The sequence below is a fragment of the Dendrobium catenatum genome, unplaced genomic scaffold (genome assembly GCF_001605985.2).
Source record: "Dendrobium catenatum unplaced genomic scaffold, ASM160598v2 fragScaff_scaffold_9, whole genome shotgun sequence".
Taxonomy (NCBI): domain Eukaryota; kingdom Viridiplantae; phylum Streptophyta; class Magnoliopsida; order Asparagales; family Orchidaceae; genus Dendrobium; species Dendrobium catenatum.
In genome coordinates, this window is record NW_021318471.1 from 1,729,042 (window position 1) to 1,745,811 (window position 16,770).

Consider the following 16,770-nt stretch of genomic DNA (forward strand, 5'->3'; position numbering starts at 1 on the left):
CTGATTTAATGTAAAATTATAACAATAAAAAGCAGAGGCCCAAAGAAGAACATTACACAAGTGGAAGAATTAAAAATCCCCTTCAAGTTTATTCAAAATAAATCTTAAGATTCAAATGCAAAGCAGTGGTAAATCAATCTACAAAGGGGGTGTATAAGCTACACAAAAATAAACAGTAGTTCTAGAGTTGTCACGCAATCATACCTTATGTTTGATAGAAATAGACAGTAGCAAGGCAAGACAGATGTGTCTAGCCTATTCTTAAGCATGCCCCTTAACATTTTTTAGAAAACTTTCAGGCATGGCATGAACATGATTTCGCATAAGTCTAGAAGAGACGAGCATAAAAAAAAGCACTTGAACTAAAGTTGGTCCACGTTATATGTATGGATTTCATCAAACTGGCCCTCATCATACCACACTGTTATTATCCGTTTTGCAAGCCATAGGTTAAGATCTTACAAAGTATCTAATGTTCTCACTAGTCTCTTCCTCTCTCCACTTCATCCAAATCACTTACAACTTCATAGTCTCCATCCTAGCATTAATTTTAATATGGAAAGTTGTGATTAAAACATTAATATGTTCTTGAGTGTATATTACTTTATGCATGGTCAGTGAAAGAGTGTTCGTTAGTATATTAACAATAAGCTAAACTAATATTTTGACGACACATTTTTTATGGATTGATTTTAAGGGAAAATTTCACGCAGCTAACTTTATGAGGCAGATGTATTAATTCCACTGCCATCCAGAATATACAAGTACATGAGAAAATGAATAACATGGGATCATGTATTTTCTCAGTCGCTCACATCACTCATACTTTCCCACTCAACCTACATGATGAGACTGGAAGAATGGTAGCAGTCGTTATCATGCCCAAATTTAGGAGCAAGGCTTTACCAAGAAACAAAGAAAGAAGGAATTTAGTCTTCCTATAGGAACTTTTAGAACCCCTCTGATAAAACTAAACAAAAGATTTAACGAATGAGATGAGAAGAACTAAGGATATCTTCATCTCTCTTGGGTTCATGTGAACAATATGTTAGATTTCGTAGCCTTAGTTTTCAAGTCCTCGTAACACCACTCCAAGGAAAGTAATGAAATTAACACAGTCGTCCTTACTTGGAAGGAGGGCATAGAAAAGCATCTTTATCATTCAAACTAGTTTAAGACTTCATTTAAAAAGTACAATGCCTTTATTACTGTTAAGTACAACATAAAAATGGAGGTGTCAATGTGAACGTCCAATTGCCAACTTTTCAAATTTCTTGGAATTCTATTTGATTCGTTGCATAGATAATGCAATTTAAAGTCATACAAAAAAATGTGACTATCAAAGTTTTTCAAGGAAATTAGCAATGAAGTTAAGCACGTTTACTTCACCAACTTTACTTAAAAGCACACCCCTAAAAGTTACCTTGCATATGAAGACTTCAATTTTATGATGTTTACATCAAGTTTTCAACAGACCAAATATCCCTTAATACAAATCCAAGTCTTCTATGAAGCATTAGCATTGGTAGTTTATTCCTTCAAGTTTCCTCTCGAGTGGCTTAGAAGAGCCCACATGCTTGCTAGACTCAATGTGGCAATTTAAATAATTCATGTTAATTACATCAATAAAAACATTGTGAGAATAATGTATCAATTCAATGAAAATGCAGAACAACTTAAAAAGAGAGGATGTGAAAAGTTTACTACATGCATTAGGAGGATAGGTGGGGACGAGTTTCAATACTATACATAACTATCCTCGAGCCACAGCAATCCTATCACAAGACTTGCCGCTAGTCCTATTAAGTACTACACATGAAGACAAATTTATAAGCCAAAAGAAGACTTAGACGAAGCTTAACAACCCAAATAGCAATTTGATAAGTAACTTTCACTAAATCTACCCATGCGAACTAATCAAATCCAATCAAGTACAATCTTATTACTATCAAAAATCTTCCTACAATCAACGAGACACTCTAAGGACAACTACAAGTGCACGATCAAAGCAACCCAAAGGTTCAAAACAGTTAAAAGACCTACCTTTAGCCAATCTAACAAAGAAAATACATCGGTTTCCCAAAAGCAGACCTCACAAATCCTTCAAGGTTAAATTTAAACATCTCCTAACATTATCGTAGCAATCAAAGATAGGTTAACAATAGGGAAAGACTAAAAGACGAATCTTCAGCCTACCGATTACAAATAGAAGCCGAGGATTGATCTCCGAGACCGTTTTCCAGCAAATAGCCACTAGCTGCAGCCGAGAGGAGCAACGAATTAGAGCAAAAAGGGGGCGAAAGTATGCACCATTGAATCCAGACAAAAAAGGATAGCAACAACATCTCAAAGCGGTGACCTTACCTCCTGTTAAGGGTTATTGATAAAAACAGCAAGACAGTAATGGAATCTTACAAAAGTAATTGCCAGCTTCATATTGAATGTTTCCAACAAGATTAAAATTGTTTAACAGCTTAAGGCAAAAAAGATAGATTACTTCTTTGCTTCTGGATTTTTTTTTGTGATATTTGGAAAGAACAATAAAAATTTACTTGGGGGATGTTTGGCAACTGGATTTAACAGGATTTGAGCAGAATTTATGCTCCTAAATCCTGCCAAAGGAGATTAGAGCTCCCGGTAACTCTCACGGCGTAATAAATCCTCCGTTTCCCTCTATTTTCCATAAATCTCGGATTTACTAAATCCTGTTGTTAGGCGGATTTATGGTATTTGGCCAAAGAAGCGCGCAAAAGTGATAAAGATGGTTACCTTCGCAGCGAGCGAGCTCCCGTCTAGACTTCCGATCCTACGTCGTCGTCGAAGGAGGCGAAGAAGCTTCTTTAGCGACTCTTTCAACCCACACTTCACGCGGAGCACGCGAGGCCGAAGTAGGCACGAAGAAATGGCGATGAGGAAAAGCAACAATACAAAGATAGATCAAAGTGAAAGTACTCTTACCGGTAGTGGCGGATTGAGGAGAGATAAAGAGCAGGTGGAAGACGGAAGGAGCGTTGAGAAAAATGATAGTGGGCTGTGGAGATTAAACGCGGAGAAGAAGCGCGGCTGCTACGGCAATTGGCGACCAAAAGAACACTTCGCAGATTTTCGAGCCCGCAAAAGTTACAGTGCTCCCGATGCCCGTCCTGATTTACCGACATAATAATTGAAACTTGTCAATTTAAATTTCTAACACTTTGGAAGTTTTTTTAAAATACACTTATAATACAACATGTATATATTCCTATTGAATCATTTCTATCATTCTGTTTGCTACATATCTTCTCTATTATTATAAGATTGGTCTGTTCTTCCTTGTTATGTCTCAGAATTTAATTTAGTAAAATTATTTTTTTATATTTTAATATACGACAATTAAAGCTATCTAATTTTTTTATCAACATAAATACTAACGAAAACAAAATTATCGATTAAAATATTAATATATATATATATATATATATTTATTTATTTATTTCTCTAAAAAAATCATACACGCTACTCAGAATCTATATAATCATATCATAATTATTCTGTCATAAGTACAAAAAAATAATTAAATAATAAAAACCTGAATGATCATGATCAATTGCGCACTCTTACTCCATTTCTTGACCTAAAATTATTTAACTATATATGATAAGCTCAAAAGCCTATTTAATACCTAAATCTTATAACTAAACTCAAATCACGGGAAAAAGAGCAATATACATGTTAGCAGTTAAATCATAGCAATAGCAATCATATGATCATGAATCGATGTAGAAACAGTAAAATGTACATACATTAGAAATAAATTCTGTAGCTAATAAAGTGATGCAATGTGAAAGTCAATAAAGCAGTACAATAGAGAAATCAATAAATAAGTACTAGCGCTAAATCACTAAAATATTTGTTGTATTAGTATAATCAATCTATAAAAAAAATCATTTAAAGTAGTAAAATCAAAACCTCAATGAAAACCGTCAAAATTATATTAATACATTAAAATCGCAGAATAGTCTACACATGTCACATGCTCAATATATTGTGTGTTTAGTACATATACTCAATATCAGTATAGTGAATCAGTATTATCAAACAATATCGATGTCTATATCGGTAACAGTAATAGATTAGTGAGAAGAGCAATAAAATAATGTAGTAACAGTAAATTCATGCATTAATAATAAATTTGTACAATCATAAAAATAATGTATCAATAATATGCATTTTAGTAATCATACTAAACAAATAAAAAGTTTTAGCTTAATCGGTCTTTTTTCAATATCATATCAGTAGCAATAAATCATTGTCTCAATAAATAGAGTTGTCGTTCTATGCATGTCAATACAATAATCATCTACTTTTAAGTCACAATCAATATCGCATGAATTAGTAAAGGATATTGGTGTCAAAAATTGACACGACCCAAAAACCCTACTCAAATCCGTCACAGAAATTTTGGGTTCAGGACCCAAAACTGGTCGGTTTCGGGTCTTGATTTTTGACCCGTTTCAAAATTTAGGTCTGGTTCGGATTGACCTGGAAACCCAATTTTGACCCAGTTTTGACTTGGAATCCAACCAGCAACGATTCAGCGAACAAGGAAGCCCACTAAAGGGAGAAAGTTACCTTAACAGTGAGCAAACTCCTGTCATTGCTTCTGAACAAAATGTTGTAACTTCCAATACAACTGGAAGGGAACAGCGGCCAAGGAGCAAAGTAGAACAGGTAGTGGGCATTGTCAACGGCAAAGACAACGCGACACTACACTGTGTCGTCAAACGAGCGAGCGAACTCCAATAGTTGTCATTGCTTCCAATCAAAATGTTGTAACTTTTGATGCAGCTGGAAGGGAACGTCATCCAATTTTGACAACCCTGTTAGAGGATAACAACAAGTCATAATATTTAAAAGAAAAGTTCATCGACCCACCATCTTGTACAGGCCAACAATCTCTAGTCAACTTCAATGAATAACTAGCCTTGCCTTATAATTTTTCACTCATATTATTATCATAGTACCAGTGGCGGAGCTAAAAATTTTATTTAGGGGGCGTATCTCCATGAAGTAGGGGCATGACATTACTATATATATGGCTAGCTAATATTGTGTAATTAAAACACAATATTAGCATTTTCTATTAAGTACGATATTATTTATTTCCCATAAAAGAGCATACTGATAACAAAAAGAAATTACATGATTAAAATAATTTTATTTGTCATTTCATCTGGAATGTTATAATACATTAAAATAGCTGCCCATGAGCCTTTGGTGGTTTTCATTTGGATTGCCTTGCCTGATTAAGACCACATGTAACTAGTTAGAAGTAACATCTTTGCCATTGGAAAGATATTTGGCAAACCTATTCAAATAAATAACACAAAAGGTAGCACATACAGATTATAATGCACTTGTATCCCAGTTGAGATGGATGTATCGAAATAGTATGCTAATAAATCTAGATTTGGGTTGCTAGTACTATACTTTTTTTACCATTTTACCTTTATGGATAAGAGTTACATATAACCCTTGAAATTCTATAAATAAAAGGTATAGAAGCACATTTTTTATCTTTTGGATCTTATCTCATTTTTACAATACTTTGAGTATACATAGTTTTACTTAATTCAAAAAGTTCCAAAATGTCATATCAATAAGCAACAAAAAATACTATTGAGCATAAATTCATGTTTTCATAAATAGTTAAATTACTATAAATCATATATAATAACATTTTGAAGCTTTAATTGAACTAAATAATCACTTTTAGATGTTAAAATAAATTTTTGAACTGAAAAAAAAAACAATTTTTTTTAAAAATCATTTGGTAATAAATAAATACCCAAAATATTCATAATTATAATATCTATAAAATATAAAAATTTATAAGATAAAAGTTTTATCAATACAAAATTATTCTCATTTTTTATAACAAAAATACAAATTTAATCAAAAAAAACTAAAAACTTCAAATTATTAAAATTAGAAATATGATAATGATTTCTCACAATGAGGAGAAAATCTTCCAACAAAATTAAGTGGTCAAAATCACTCTATAGCCTCAAAACTCAAAATTTCTTTTTTCTCGATGCTCCAATTTAGTAGTGCTCTGGGTTTTTAAGGTTTTTCCTCCCACCGCCCTGAGTTTTCCCTCCTTTTTCTCCTCCTCCGGCTTCGCCGGAGGATCATGGCATCTACTCCCTCCCCCTCGGATTTTCCTCCTCTCCCAGGTGGATCCTCCTCTCCTTCGCCGCCTAATCGTCTTTGGAAGCATTTCTTTGCGCCCACAGTTTCTAACCCGTCCGACCTCCACTTCACCTTTCACCCCTCGGAGCCCGATATAATACCTTTTTCTTGTGAGAAGCTTGCTAAAGGCACTGAATCCTGTAACCTTTCTTTAGTGGGTTACTCGATTGGTCGCAGGCCTTTCTATGAAGCTTTACTTGGTTTTATGAAGAAAACATGGGCACTCAAAGGATCTTTGCAACTCCTCTCCCTAAGCGATGGCTTCTTCTTGCTTTGCTTTACATGTTTTGAAGACTATGACAAGATCTGGGCTAAAGGCGTTTGGTTCCTATTAGGTAAGCCATTCATTCTTCATAAATGGCACCCGAAGTTCAAGCCCGTGAAAGAGGACTTCTCATCTGTCCTGATTTGGATTAAAATCCATGATTTACCACTAGCTTGCTGGAACTCGGAGGGTATTTCCAGAATCGCAAGCAAGGTGGGTATCCCTGTAGCTGCTGATAACCTTACTTCTCAACGAACAAGACTCACTTTTGCCAGAGTTTGTGTTCTGGTTGATAAGGATTCCAAGTATCCTGAAGAAATTGATGTGTCGCTAGATGGAGATGTTATATCGCTGAAAGTTCAGTACGAGTGGAGGCCTTCGCCCTGTATTCATTGTAAGTCTTTAATTCAATTCTCTGCCTCTTTCCCGAGCAACCCACAGTCCTCTTTCGTCCAAACCGAGCATCCACACGTAGCTGTTTCTAAAGAACGTCAAAATAGAGGAAGAAGCTTTAGCAGAAAACCAAACTTTAGAAGAAATTCTACCCCTCGATCTTCTCCTATGGCGAGTAAGGAATTTATACCTCACTCCTCCCCCCAAGTTCTCAATGATAATGTTGTAAAACCGAAAGACAACCCCATCTCTAACTGCTTCGGACAAACTCTTCACTACCATCCTCACTCTCCTACTGCTCCTCCATCCTCTAAAGACCATGATCCTCCTCCTGGTCTGGACACCTTAGACAATGTGATAGATAAAGGTAAAGATATTATCGAAGCAACACCCATCTCAAACTTGAATTCGCCCAATGTTGATGATTTTCCAGCTCCCACCAATGTTGAGGATTTCCCAGTATCCACTATTCTTCCCTCTCAGGAAGTTAACCCTCCCACTATTGTTATCTCCCCAAACAAATTTGATGTTCTGTAGCAGCAGCAGGACTCGTTCTCCTCTTCGGACACTCTTGCTACAGGTGATAAGTCGGAGTTAGGCAAGAATCTAAAAGGGAAGCAGAATCAAGCTTCCAGTTTGGGTACCAAAAAGAAACCTGCTAGGGGAAGCAGGGTAAAAAACCTCCTCCGCACCTTTTCTCCTGATGTCTCTGCCATCCTTGGCTGCTTGGAATATCAGGGGGTTTAACCGCCCTGATAAGTTTTTATGTTGTAAGCGTCTGGTTGATTCATTTAAGCTGGACATGTTATACATTCTTGAGAATAGAATCCTCCTCTCTACTCTCCAGGACCCCTCCTTTGAACTTGCCCAGACCATTTTTCCCTCTGAATGTAGCTGTCACAACTTCGACCTCTCTTCGTCGGGTAGAATCTGGGTGAAATGGAATGCCTCAAAGATTCATTTTCAGCCATCTACCATCACTCCTCGGCTTATTTCGGGTATGGTTCATGCTGGTAGTGATGATCGTCTGTCCCTTTGGTCGCTCATCACTAACTCTGACCCTCTTGTGACATCCCCTGGATTCTGTTGGGAGACTTCAACTGCTGTTGGTACACTAATGAAAAAGTTGGAAGCTCCCCTCTTACCAGTAGAGCTTTAGCTGATCTCAATTCTATGATTTTTGATAACTGTTTGTCGGACCTTTTCTCGGTAGGCAATAAACTTACTTGGTTCAATCAACGTATGGATTCTCCCATACATATTAAGTTGGACAGAGCTTTAGTTAATGTTTCTTGGGGCTCTCATTTCCCCAACTCTTTTTGTTCTTTCCAGAGCCCCGTTTGCTCGGACCATTGTCCTGTCATTCTTCATCCAGGTGATGTCGCTAGCATACATCACAGGTTTCTTTTCAAGAATTACTGGACCAAGCTTGATAACTATTGGGCTCTCTCCTTGAGATCTTCTCTAAACCGGTGACTGACAATCCTCTTATTTCATTGTGCAACAACCTCAGGCAGTTTAAAAGTGCTGTTAAGAAGGAAAATTGGGCTCATTACTCTAACATTAATGCACAACTGAGTAATCTTCATAGGGAACAAGATTTCTGGATGGCTAAAATACAGCAAGATCCCCTCAACAGCCTCTTCAATGCCTCCCTCAAAGATATTAACTGTAAAATTGTGAATCTTTCGAGTATGATGGCCTCGTGGGTAGCTCAAAGAGCAAAAGTTAACTGGCTAAAGCATGGGGAGGATGATTTGAAATTTTTGTATGCTAAAATCAGGAGTAGAAGGAGTAAAATGCAAGCGGCTAATAACCTGTGTCATTCCAATTTTAATTTAGAGGGCATTCAAGACATTATACGTCATTTTCAAGAGCTATACAATCCTACTTTGTCTAATCAGGAGAACTTAGTCATTCATCCCATTGGCTCTTGCATTCCTGAATGTCTTATCCCCTCTCTTACCCTGTCGGTTAATACTTGTGAGATAAGAAAGGCTGTTTTCTCCGGATCTTCCACCTCCTCTCCTGCTCCAGACGGGTTCAACTTCCATTTCTACAAATCCGGGTGGACTATCATTGGTCCTCTTCTTATCAAAGCGGTCAGCTCTTTTTTCTCTAAAGGTTTTATGCCTAGGGGGGTGAAGACCACTGCACTTGCTCTTATTCCTAAGCACAATCATGCTTCTGTTATTTTCGATTTCCGCCCTATTGCTTTATGTAATGTTATTTATAAAATTATTGCCAAGATTATTGCAAACAGGTTAGCTCCCATCATGTCCAGCATTATTAGCAACAATCAAGCTGGATTTGTCAAATCCAGAGTCTCTATTGATAACATATTGCTAGCTAAAGAAATTTTGGCTACCTGTTCCAAAAAGGGACAAAAACCTTTCTGTGCTAAAATTGACATTCGGAAGGCTTTTGATACTGTTTCTGGAAGATTTCTTACTGATAGGTTGTATCAGAAAGGTTTTCTTCACAAAGTGGTGAATTGGATTAAGGCTTGTATTAATGATGTGAACTTTTCCATCATTACAAAAGGTGCTTTAGAGGGATATTTTCCTTCTTCCGCTGGTTTGAGGCAAGGTTTCCCCCTTAGTCCATTACTTTTTTGTATAGCTATGGATGCATTTTCTGCCTCCCTGGATGATGGAGGTTTCAAAGGCTTCTCCTTTGATGGCTATAACATCAGCCATCTACTTTATGCTGACGATGTTCTCATTTTTGGGGAAGCAAACGTTGACAATTGCAACATTCTCACTAGAGTCCTTAACTCTTTTGCAAATTCCTCTGGTCTTCACATCAACCTTGGAAAAAGCTGTATCATGTTTCCCAAAAACATTAAAAACCATAAAGAGATTTGTGATGCTCTATCCATTCACAATATTAGTCAAAAGATTATTTATCTGGGAATTCCACTTTCTTTTTTCTCTTTGAAAGTGGACGTCTTGCCTTTAATGGATTCTATTAATTACAAGATGTCTGGTTGGAAGGCTTGTCTCCTCTCTTTTGCTGGCAGATTGCAGTTTATTACATTTACTATCTTGAATTCCATAGCGTACTGGATTAGGGGTTCAATTTTACCTAAAACGGTTGTGAAGTTTGTCAATAAATCCTCTTCTAAGTTCCTCTTATTTGGGGATCATGCTGGTGGGAGAAAAATGCACATGATTTCCTAGGGTAACATTTGTAAGCCTAAGTCTTGTGGTGGGTTAGGTTTACCCTCCATTAATGCTATTGTTTTTGCTTACAACTGTGCTGTAATTTCGAGAATGTATAATTCCACCTCTCTCTTCTCCACCTGGTTGCGGAAACTCTATATTTCTCCCTGGAGACCTCCCAATTCTCATGCTACAAAGTTTTGGAAATCTATTTGCAACACTGCTGTTATTGCAAAGTCTTACTTTAAATTTAGAATATCTGAACTGGCACCTTTCTCTATTCTTTGGGACCATTGGTGTAATGATGCTACTTTATCGGATACGGTTATTGGTGATTCTATTCTGAATGATTTAAGTGAGGATGCCACTGTTAGTTTGATTATCTCGGGGAATAGCTGGGTTCTCCCGGATAATTTATTTCCCTATATTAAGAATATTATTACTGCCAATTATATTCACCAAAACTCTGACATTTGTTTATTGTGGGAAAATGCCGGCATTGGTTACTTCAGTACTTACATTAATGGTTTTTATAAGCAGGAAAATGTTTGTACTTGGGCTCATCTTATTTGGCATACTAAATCTGTGTTGAGATACTCTGTCTTCTCTTGGATGTCTGTGCTGGGAGCGTTGAAAATAGCAGATGCTTTACTCAAGAGAAATATTTTGGTTCCTCCCTCATGTGGGTTATGCCATGCTGTTCCTGAATCTACTTCTCTCTTGTTTTTTGAATGCTCTTACTCTTACTCTGTCATTTCCCGTCTACTGCCTATCGCCAATGGTTTGTTATTAAGGCCGTCGTTTTTACAATTGCTGGAATGGATTGAAGATATGTATTTTTCTAACGGGCAACTCAAAAATCTATACCTTCTTATCTCCAATGCCTGTATTTACTTTATATGGAAAGAGCGTAACAACAAAAGATTTGGCAATGTATCTTGTAGCTCTATTACTACTGCTCTCATTATCAAGAGAGCGATTCATGTGATTATTTCAGGATGGAAGGACTTTACTTCTCTTCTGGAGTATCTCTGAGCTGGGGGATTTTGTTGTTTCTCGTTGGATATTCGATTGTCGCTTTGGTGGGACTTGCCTGCGGGGTTAGCCTTGGACAATGATGTCCCCTATTGCAGGCCCCTTGGACGGTCCTCTGGGGCAACCAGGGTTCTTCGAAATTTTCATCAGCAACCAAACTGAGTCCTTGGCTACTACTTTTCTTCATTCCTGGAACTGAATTTTTGCTTCCCTGTCTTCAGGTTCTCTTCAAAGTGCTGCTGATCAAGTTTGTGGACGGACTGCTTTTTGTCTTCATCCTGCACTCTTTTCTTTTGGTTTTTTACATGGTTGATTTTTGTGTGAAACTTCAAAATTATAGAAAAAAATCATAAAATAACATATTTTATATTCAAAATTTAATGAAATCGGTGCAAAATAGACACATAACAGTTCCAAAATTTTCATTTATACCGACATGTGTCAATTTCTCAAGGTTTGCATCATTGCCCCGATATATATCAATTTTCTAATAATTTGTACCAATGCCCAAAAATTAGTGTGATTAAATCACTACAATATCTATGTTATGACAAAGATGGTTTGTGATTTGGACTTATAATGATTGCTTGAAAAAAATATTTGACTGGGTTATTACACTAATGCCCTATTCACGAACTTCACTCGCCCTGTTTCGATGAGAACTCCTACCTTAATTATTTCTCTATTGTTTGTTACGTCGGGAGAACTCTTACTCTAGTGATGTTCTTTATTACACTCTTCTTCATCATTTGGATAACTCCCACTCCAGTGAGAGCTCCCGCTCTAATCACGAACTCCATTGTAATAGTATGGTGAGAAGTCCTTATGCCCTAATTTTTTTCCTATTATTTCTTATGTTGGGATCATGTCTTGTTCAAATCTTATGTCAATAATAAATTATCTAATTTTTTTTATTGTTATCAACCTCATCGATCAAGTTGAAATAAGCTTTTTCTTTTAAAAAATTGACTATTTGAAATTCAAAAGTTATTTATAGATATAAATGCCGCCCAAGCCCTCTTTTGTCCTAAATAGAAAATCAATTATGATGCTCACTATTACAATCACAAATGACAATATTCTATTTAGTCACATTGATTCATGAATCAATGGATGAGATTTTTTGTGAATCTATCACATTGTTAGAAGATTCACGAGATGAGTTTTTATTGTGAATTTATCACATTGCCAAATGAAATCAAGGGAAGAGATTATTTCATTATATAGTCATCTATTCACATGATGACAATAATCTATGCAACAAGTAGAAATTTTTCTTCAGTATTGTGAAAATTTTCTCCCCATCTCCCGTTGTATATTCTCTTTTCGTATAGAATGGGGCTTCTTACGGTATAACAACATATTGGATAAGTTAATCTTGGTGGAAAGAAAAAAAATGCATTGTCATTATGGCATGGGTTAAGACGTTTGCATTCATCGCAAGCTAAAATATGTATTTTTTTAAGTTTATGTTACATTAGTATTGTTCGTTGATAGTCCTTTCTTCTGAAATATTCAATTTCATTTGATGCATGCATATATTTCAGGTATTGTGCTATTCGAATGTATGAGTTTAATATATTTAATTTGATCTACAAGCATTCACTTGCGTCAAATTTTATGTAATTAAACCTTGCAATGCATGATATTTAAAGCATATCGAGGTGAAAATCATCGACGAAGATTTTATCATTGCCCTTGAAATAGGACCCAAGACGATTGTAACTTCTTCTGATGGATTGATGAAGCTAATCATTCATCGTTTAAAAATAATCATCCAAGAATAATGACAATGGAGGAAATGACTTTAGAAAATTTTAAGTCAGTTAATTATGAGATGATACAAATTAAAGCTATGTTTTTAGCTTGGTTTGCAGTATCAACATTAGTGTTCATTTTTGTAAATGTTTTGATATGTTAGGTGGAGACAATAAAAAATGAAATTTCTTTTTTATGTATTGCAAATGTACATTCAACTATTTTGCAGTATATAGATAATTGTGCTTTGTTAATTGCTATTTTAAAAATCTATTTTAATCAATCATTTTACATTATGCATATTTATTATAGTGTAAGCTTGCATTAGTTCAGATGTGCACTATTACTAATGGGAGATTATTCAATTCAATACATTAGTTGACCTCTCCAAAAGTGTTGGCAATAGGAGGCATATTACACGAATTTGCAATGGATGATTTTAAGAAGCCAGAATTTAAAACTAAAATGCATAAATGAAAATAAGCAGAAATGTAGAAAGACAGTATGCCAAAATTTGAAAACTACACAATTATATGTATTAACCCAAAAAGCTCGGCAAAATATTTCTACAATTTTGAATCGGACATAAACCTGTCCTTTTTGACACCCCTAAGGGCAATCTTATCTCTAGAAAGTCTTAATAAATATTATTGAAGGTGACCATTAATTGACTACCATCATCAATTTATCATGTTATTAGAGTCTAGGCTCGTCATATTGAGTAACCACATGTTAACATCATTTAGCCACCATTTGGTCTTGAAAGAACGAGATATCCAATGTGTACTATTTATAATTATAAAGAATATTTTTGGATGATGGCTCGAAGTTCCTTCATTAAAATTACATACAGCTCAACAAACACTCTGTTGATTTCAAGAGACTTCTAAGTTAGGAAGTTTTGAATACCTCAATGTTTCATTTGGGATAATTTATTATGCTTTCCAAAATAGCTTTATAATATTAAAATTTTTAGTTTAAAAAATCTTTTAACTAAAAAACTATTTTAAGAAGCAATAAGAAAGTCGTCACAAACAAAGCCTAAGAAATTATGCACTACAAACATTGACAAAGTCTTATTTTACAACTGTTGAATGATAGAGTATAACAAAGAAAAATAGTGGAAGAAGAATGTAATACAAAAATGAAACGGCGATTTGATATTGAATTTATCATCTATTACAATGCATGAAAATGTGTATATATAGTGAAGTAGAGTACAAATTTGTTAAGCAACATGGTTGTTGCTTGTGGCTGCACTAAGTAACCGTGCACATGGTAATAACCACCTGGTTGTTCGTAGCATGTGATGTTCTATTTTGTCACCTGATGCTAATTTATGTAACACTCCCCCTCAAAGAGAGGATCCACTGATTAGATCATCAATTTGTGCTTAAGAGTGTGAAATCGAGTGGCTAACAATGGTTTGGTAAGGATGTCAGCTGGTTGGTCAATCGAGTTAATGTGTTGCACCATAATCGGCTTAAACTTAATGTGATCACTAATTAAGTTGTGATCTATTTTGATGTGTTTGATCCTGGCATGCAAGACTGGATTGTTGGCAAGGGCCAAGGATGAAGTATTGTCACAGTAAAGAGGTGTGGCGAAGGTTTGAGATTCTTGAAACACTTCCATGAGATGTTGAAGCCAGATGATGTTGGAGGTTGTAGATGCCCCAATATTCAACCTCCATGGATGATTTCTCCACCGTAGTTTGCTTTTTAACACTCCATAAGATAAGGTTTTCGGCTAAGAAGGTACAGAATCGTGTTATGGATTTGTGATCAGAGTGGTCAGCTACCTAGTCATCATCTGTATATGTGCAGAGTTGAAGTGGGATGTGAAGAATGGGATGGTTGTAGGAAAGGGTACCCAGAATATAGCAAATTAATCATTTGAGAGATTGAAAATTGTTATTTGTGGGATTGTGCACGTGTTGGCAGATTTGATTTGTAGCAAAGGCAATATCTGGTCATGTAGTTATGTATTATAGTGAACCTACTAGTTGATGGTAGAGACCATGATTATTAAATGGTTGATCTGCAAATTTACATTTGGAAGGTTTGGTAGACATAGGGGTAAGGGAAGGCTTACAGTTGTTGAATTTAGTGGCCTTAAGGATGACATGAGCGTAGTGTGTTTGGTTGAGGAATTAACCATGAGATGTATGTTGAATATGTATGCCCAAAAATAGTGAAACCAAACCCAATACCTTGAGTGTAAAGGGAGCACGTAGATGGGAGATGATCTATCGAACAGTTGGGAGATGACTACCTGTGATAACCATTTCATGTACATATATTAATAGGTAGATTTATATATCGGTGTGAGTGTAAATGAGTAAGGAAGGATCAAATTTGCTGAAGACGAAGCCAAGAATAATAAGTATTGAGGTGAATTTTTAAAACCATTGCATTGGATCTTGCTTGAAACTGTATATAGCTTTGTAAAGTATAAAAACATAATGGGGAAATTGAGCGTCAGCGAAAAAACATTTTCTAAAGATCACCATGGAGAAAGGCATTGGAGGCATCTAACTGAATAACATTCCAGTTGTGGTAGAGAGCAATAGTGAGGAGAATATGAATTGTGGGGATCTTCATGAATGGACTGAATATATCTTGGTATCAATGTCGTATTCTTGATTGTTGATCTACTAATCTAGCTTTATAGGGCTCGAGTTGGACATCATACCAAAGTTTTATCTTGTAGGTTCAATGACAACCAAGGATGGACTGATTTGACGGAGCTGGAACTGTTGACCAAGTGCCTTGTTTTTGTAATGCAAGGAACTCCTTTGACATGGCTGAACTCCAGTTCTTGGGTTTGGCCACTTAAGACTAACTAGTAGGAGTAGAGGAAGGTTGAGAAGTGGCCAAGAGGTTGAAGATACGTTTGGGTTCAAGATGACTGGTTTTGAAATGAGTCTGCATTGGATGAGCCGTAGTGAGTGGTTTGTAGGGAAGGGATGAGGCAGAGGACGGGACTGATGTGTCTAGTAGAGTGGGAGAGATTGATGATGATAAATTAATGAGTGGATGAGGATGTGCAGAGGTAGGTAGGTTGGAGGTTGTGAGGATACTGATATGGTGGAGGTTGGAATAAGTAGAAGAGGAGAGGAGGCAGTGAGAGATGATGAGGAGGATGGAGATGAGGAGATGGAGGCATAGGGAAATGTATGTTCATGAAATGTGATGTGCTTAGAGATATGTATTTGCTTGGATTGAGGATTAAAACATCAGTAGCCTTTATGGGAGGGTGAGTATCCAAGAAAGATGCATGCATGGGATATAGGAGAGATTTTGTGGTGAGCTAAGTGATTGAGATGAGGAAAGCGAAGACAACCAAATGTTCACAAATGAGTGTAGGTAGGGGGATGACCATGGATTAGTTGGAATGGTGTATGGAGGTTGTGAGTCATGGTGGGAAGATGATTAACGAGATAATTGGAAATGAGGACAGCTTTGGCCTAGAAGTTGAATGGCATATAGGAAGCATGGAGTAACATACGAGTTCTCTTGAGCAGATGATGATTTTTGCATTCAGTGAGGTCATTTTGTTCTGGTGTGTAGGGACAACTTAACTGATGTGTTATGCCATGGTGTGAGACTAGTTGCTAAAAATTGGAGTTGATGAATTCTTCTCGTCCAACAGAGTGGAGAGTTTTTACGGTATAGTTGAATTAATTTTTAGCTAGTTTAATGAACTGTTGAAATTTTGAAAGCATTTTTTCTTTTTTATACATTAAAAAAAGCTAGAATGATCATCGATGAATGTTAAATAATAGCGATAACCAATGAGAGACAAAACAGGAGTGGGACCCCAAACATTGGAATACATTAAAGATAAGGGTGAACTAACATGAGTAGAACTGCGTGAGAAAGATAATTTTTGACTCTTTGCCACATTATATGATGGATATAC

The 16,770-nt window shown here is 36.1% G+C and overlaps 2 protein-coding genes across 5 annotated transcripts in view; one reads left to right on the plus strand and one right to left on the minus strand.

Moving 5' to 3' along the window:
- The window catches only part of LOC110092469, a 32,296-nt gene extending 29,140 nt beyond the window's left edge, over positions 1-3,156 (minus strand). For 2 of the 4 annotated variants that reach the window (XM_028700029.1, XM_020817031.2), the window contains exons 1-3: positions 2,959-3,155; positions 2,770-2,862; positions 2,197-2,257 (exon numbers count right to left, since the gene is read on the minus strand). The gene's annotated coding sequence lies outside the window, so the exon portion shown is untranslated. Of the gene's footprint in view, positions 1-2,196; positions 2,342-2,769; positions 2,863-2,958 lie in introns of those variants that run through there. The other 2 variants (XM_020817032.2, XM_020817030.2) reach the window with 2 other exon arrangements.
- LOC110092491 lies at positions 2,903-11,401 on the plus strand. Its single transcript, XM_020817061.2, has 8 exons — positions 2,903-3,140; positions 6,108-7,348; positions 7,427-7,630; positions 7,686-7,998; positions 8,103-8,289; positions 8,403-9,712; positions 10,109-10,834; positions 11,310-11,401. Exons 1-8 carry the CDS (start codon positions 2,903-2,905, stop codon positions 11,399-11,401), a joined length of 4,311 nt encoding a protein of 1,436 aa, XP_020672720.2.
- The last annotated feature ends 5,369 nt before the right edge of the window (positions 11,402-16,770 follow it).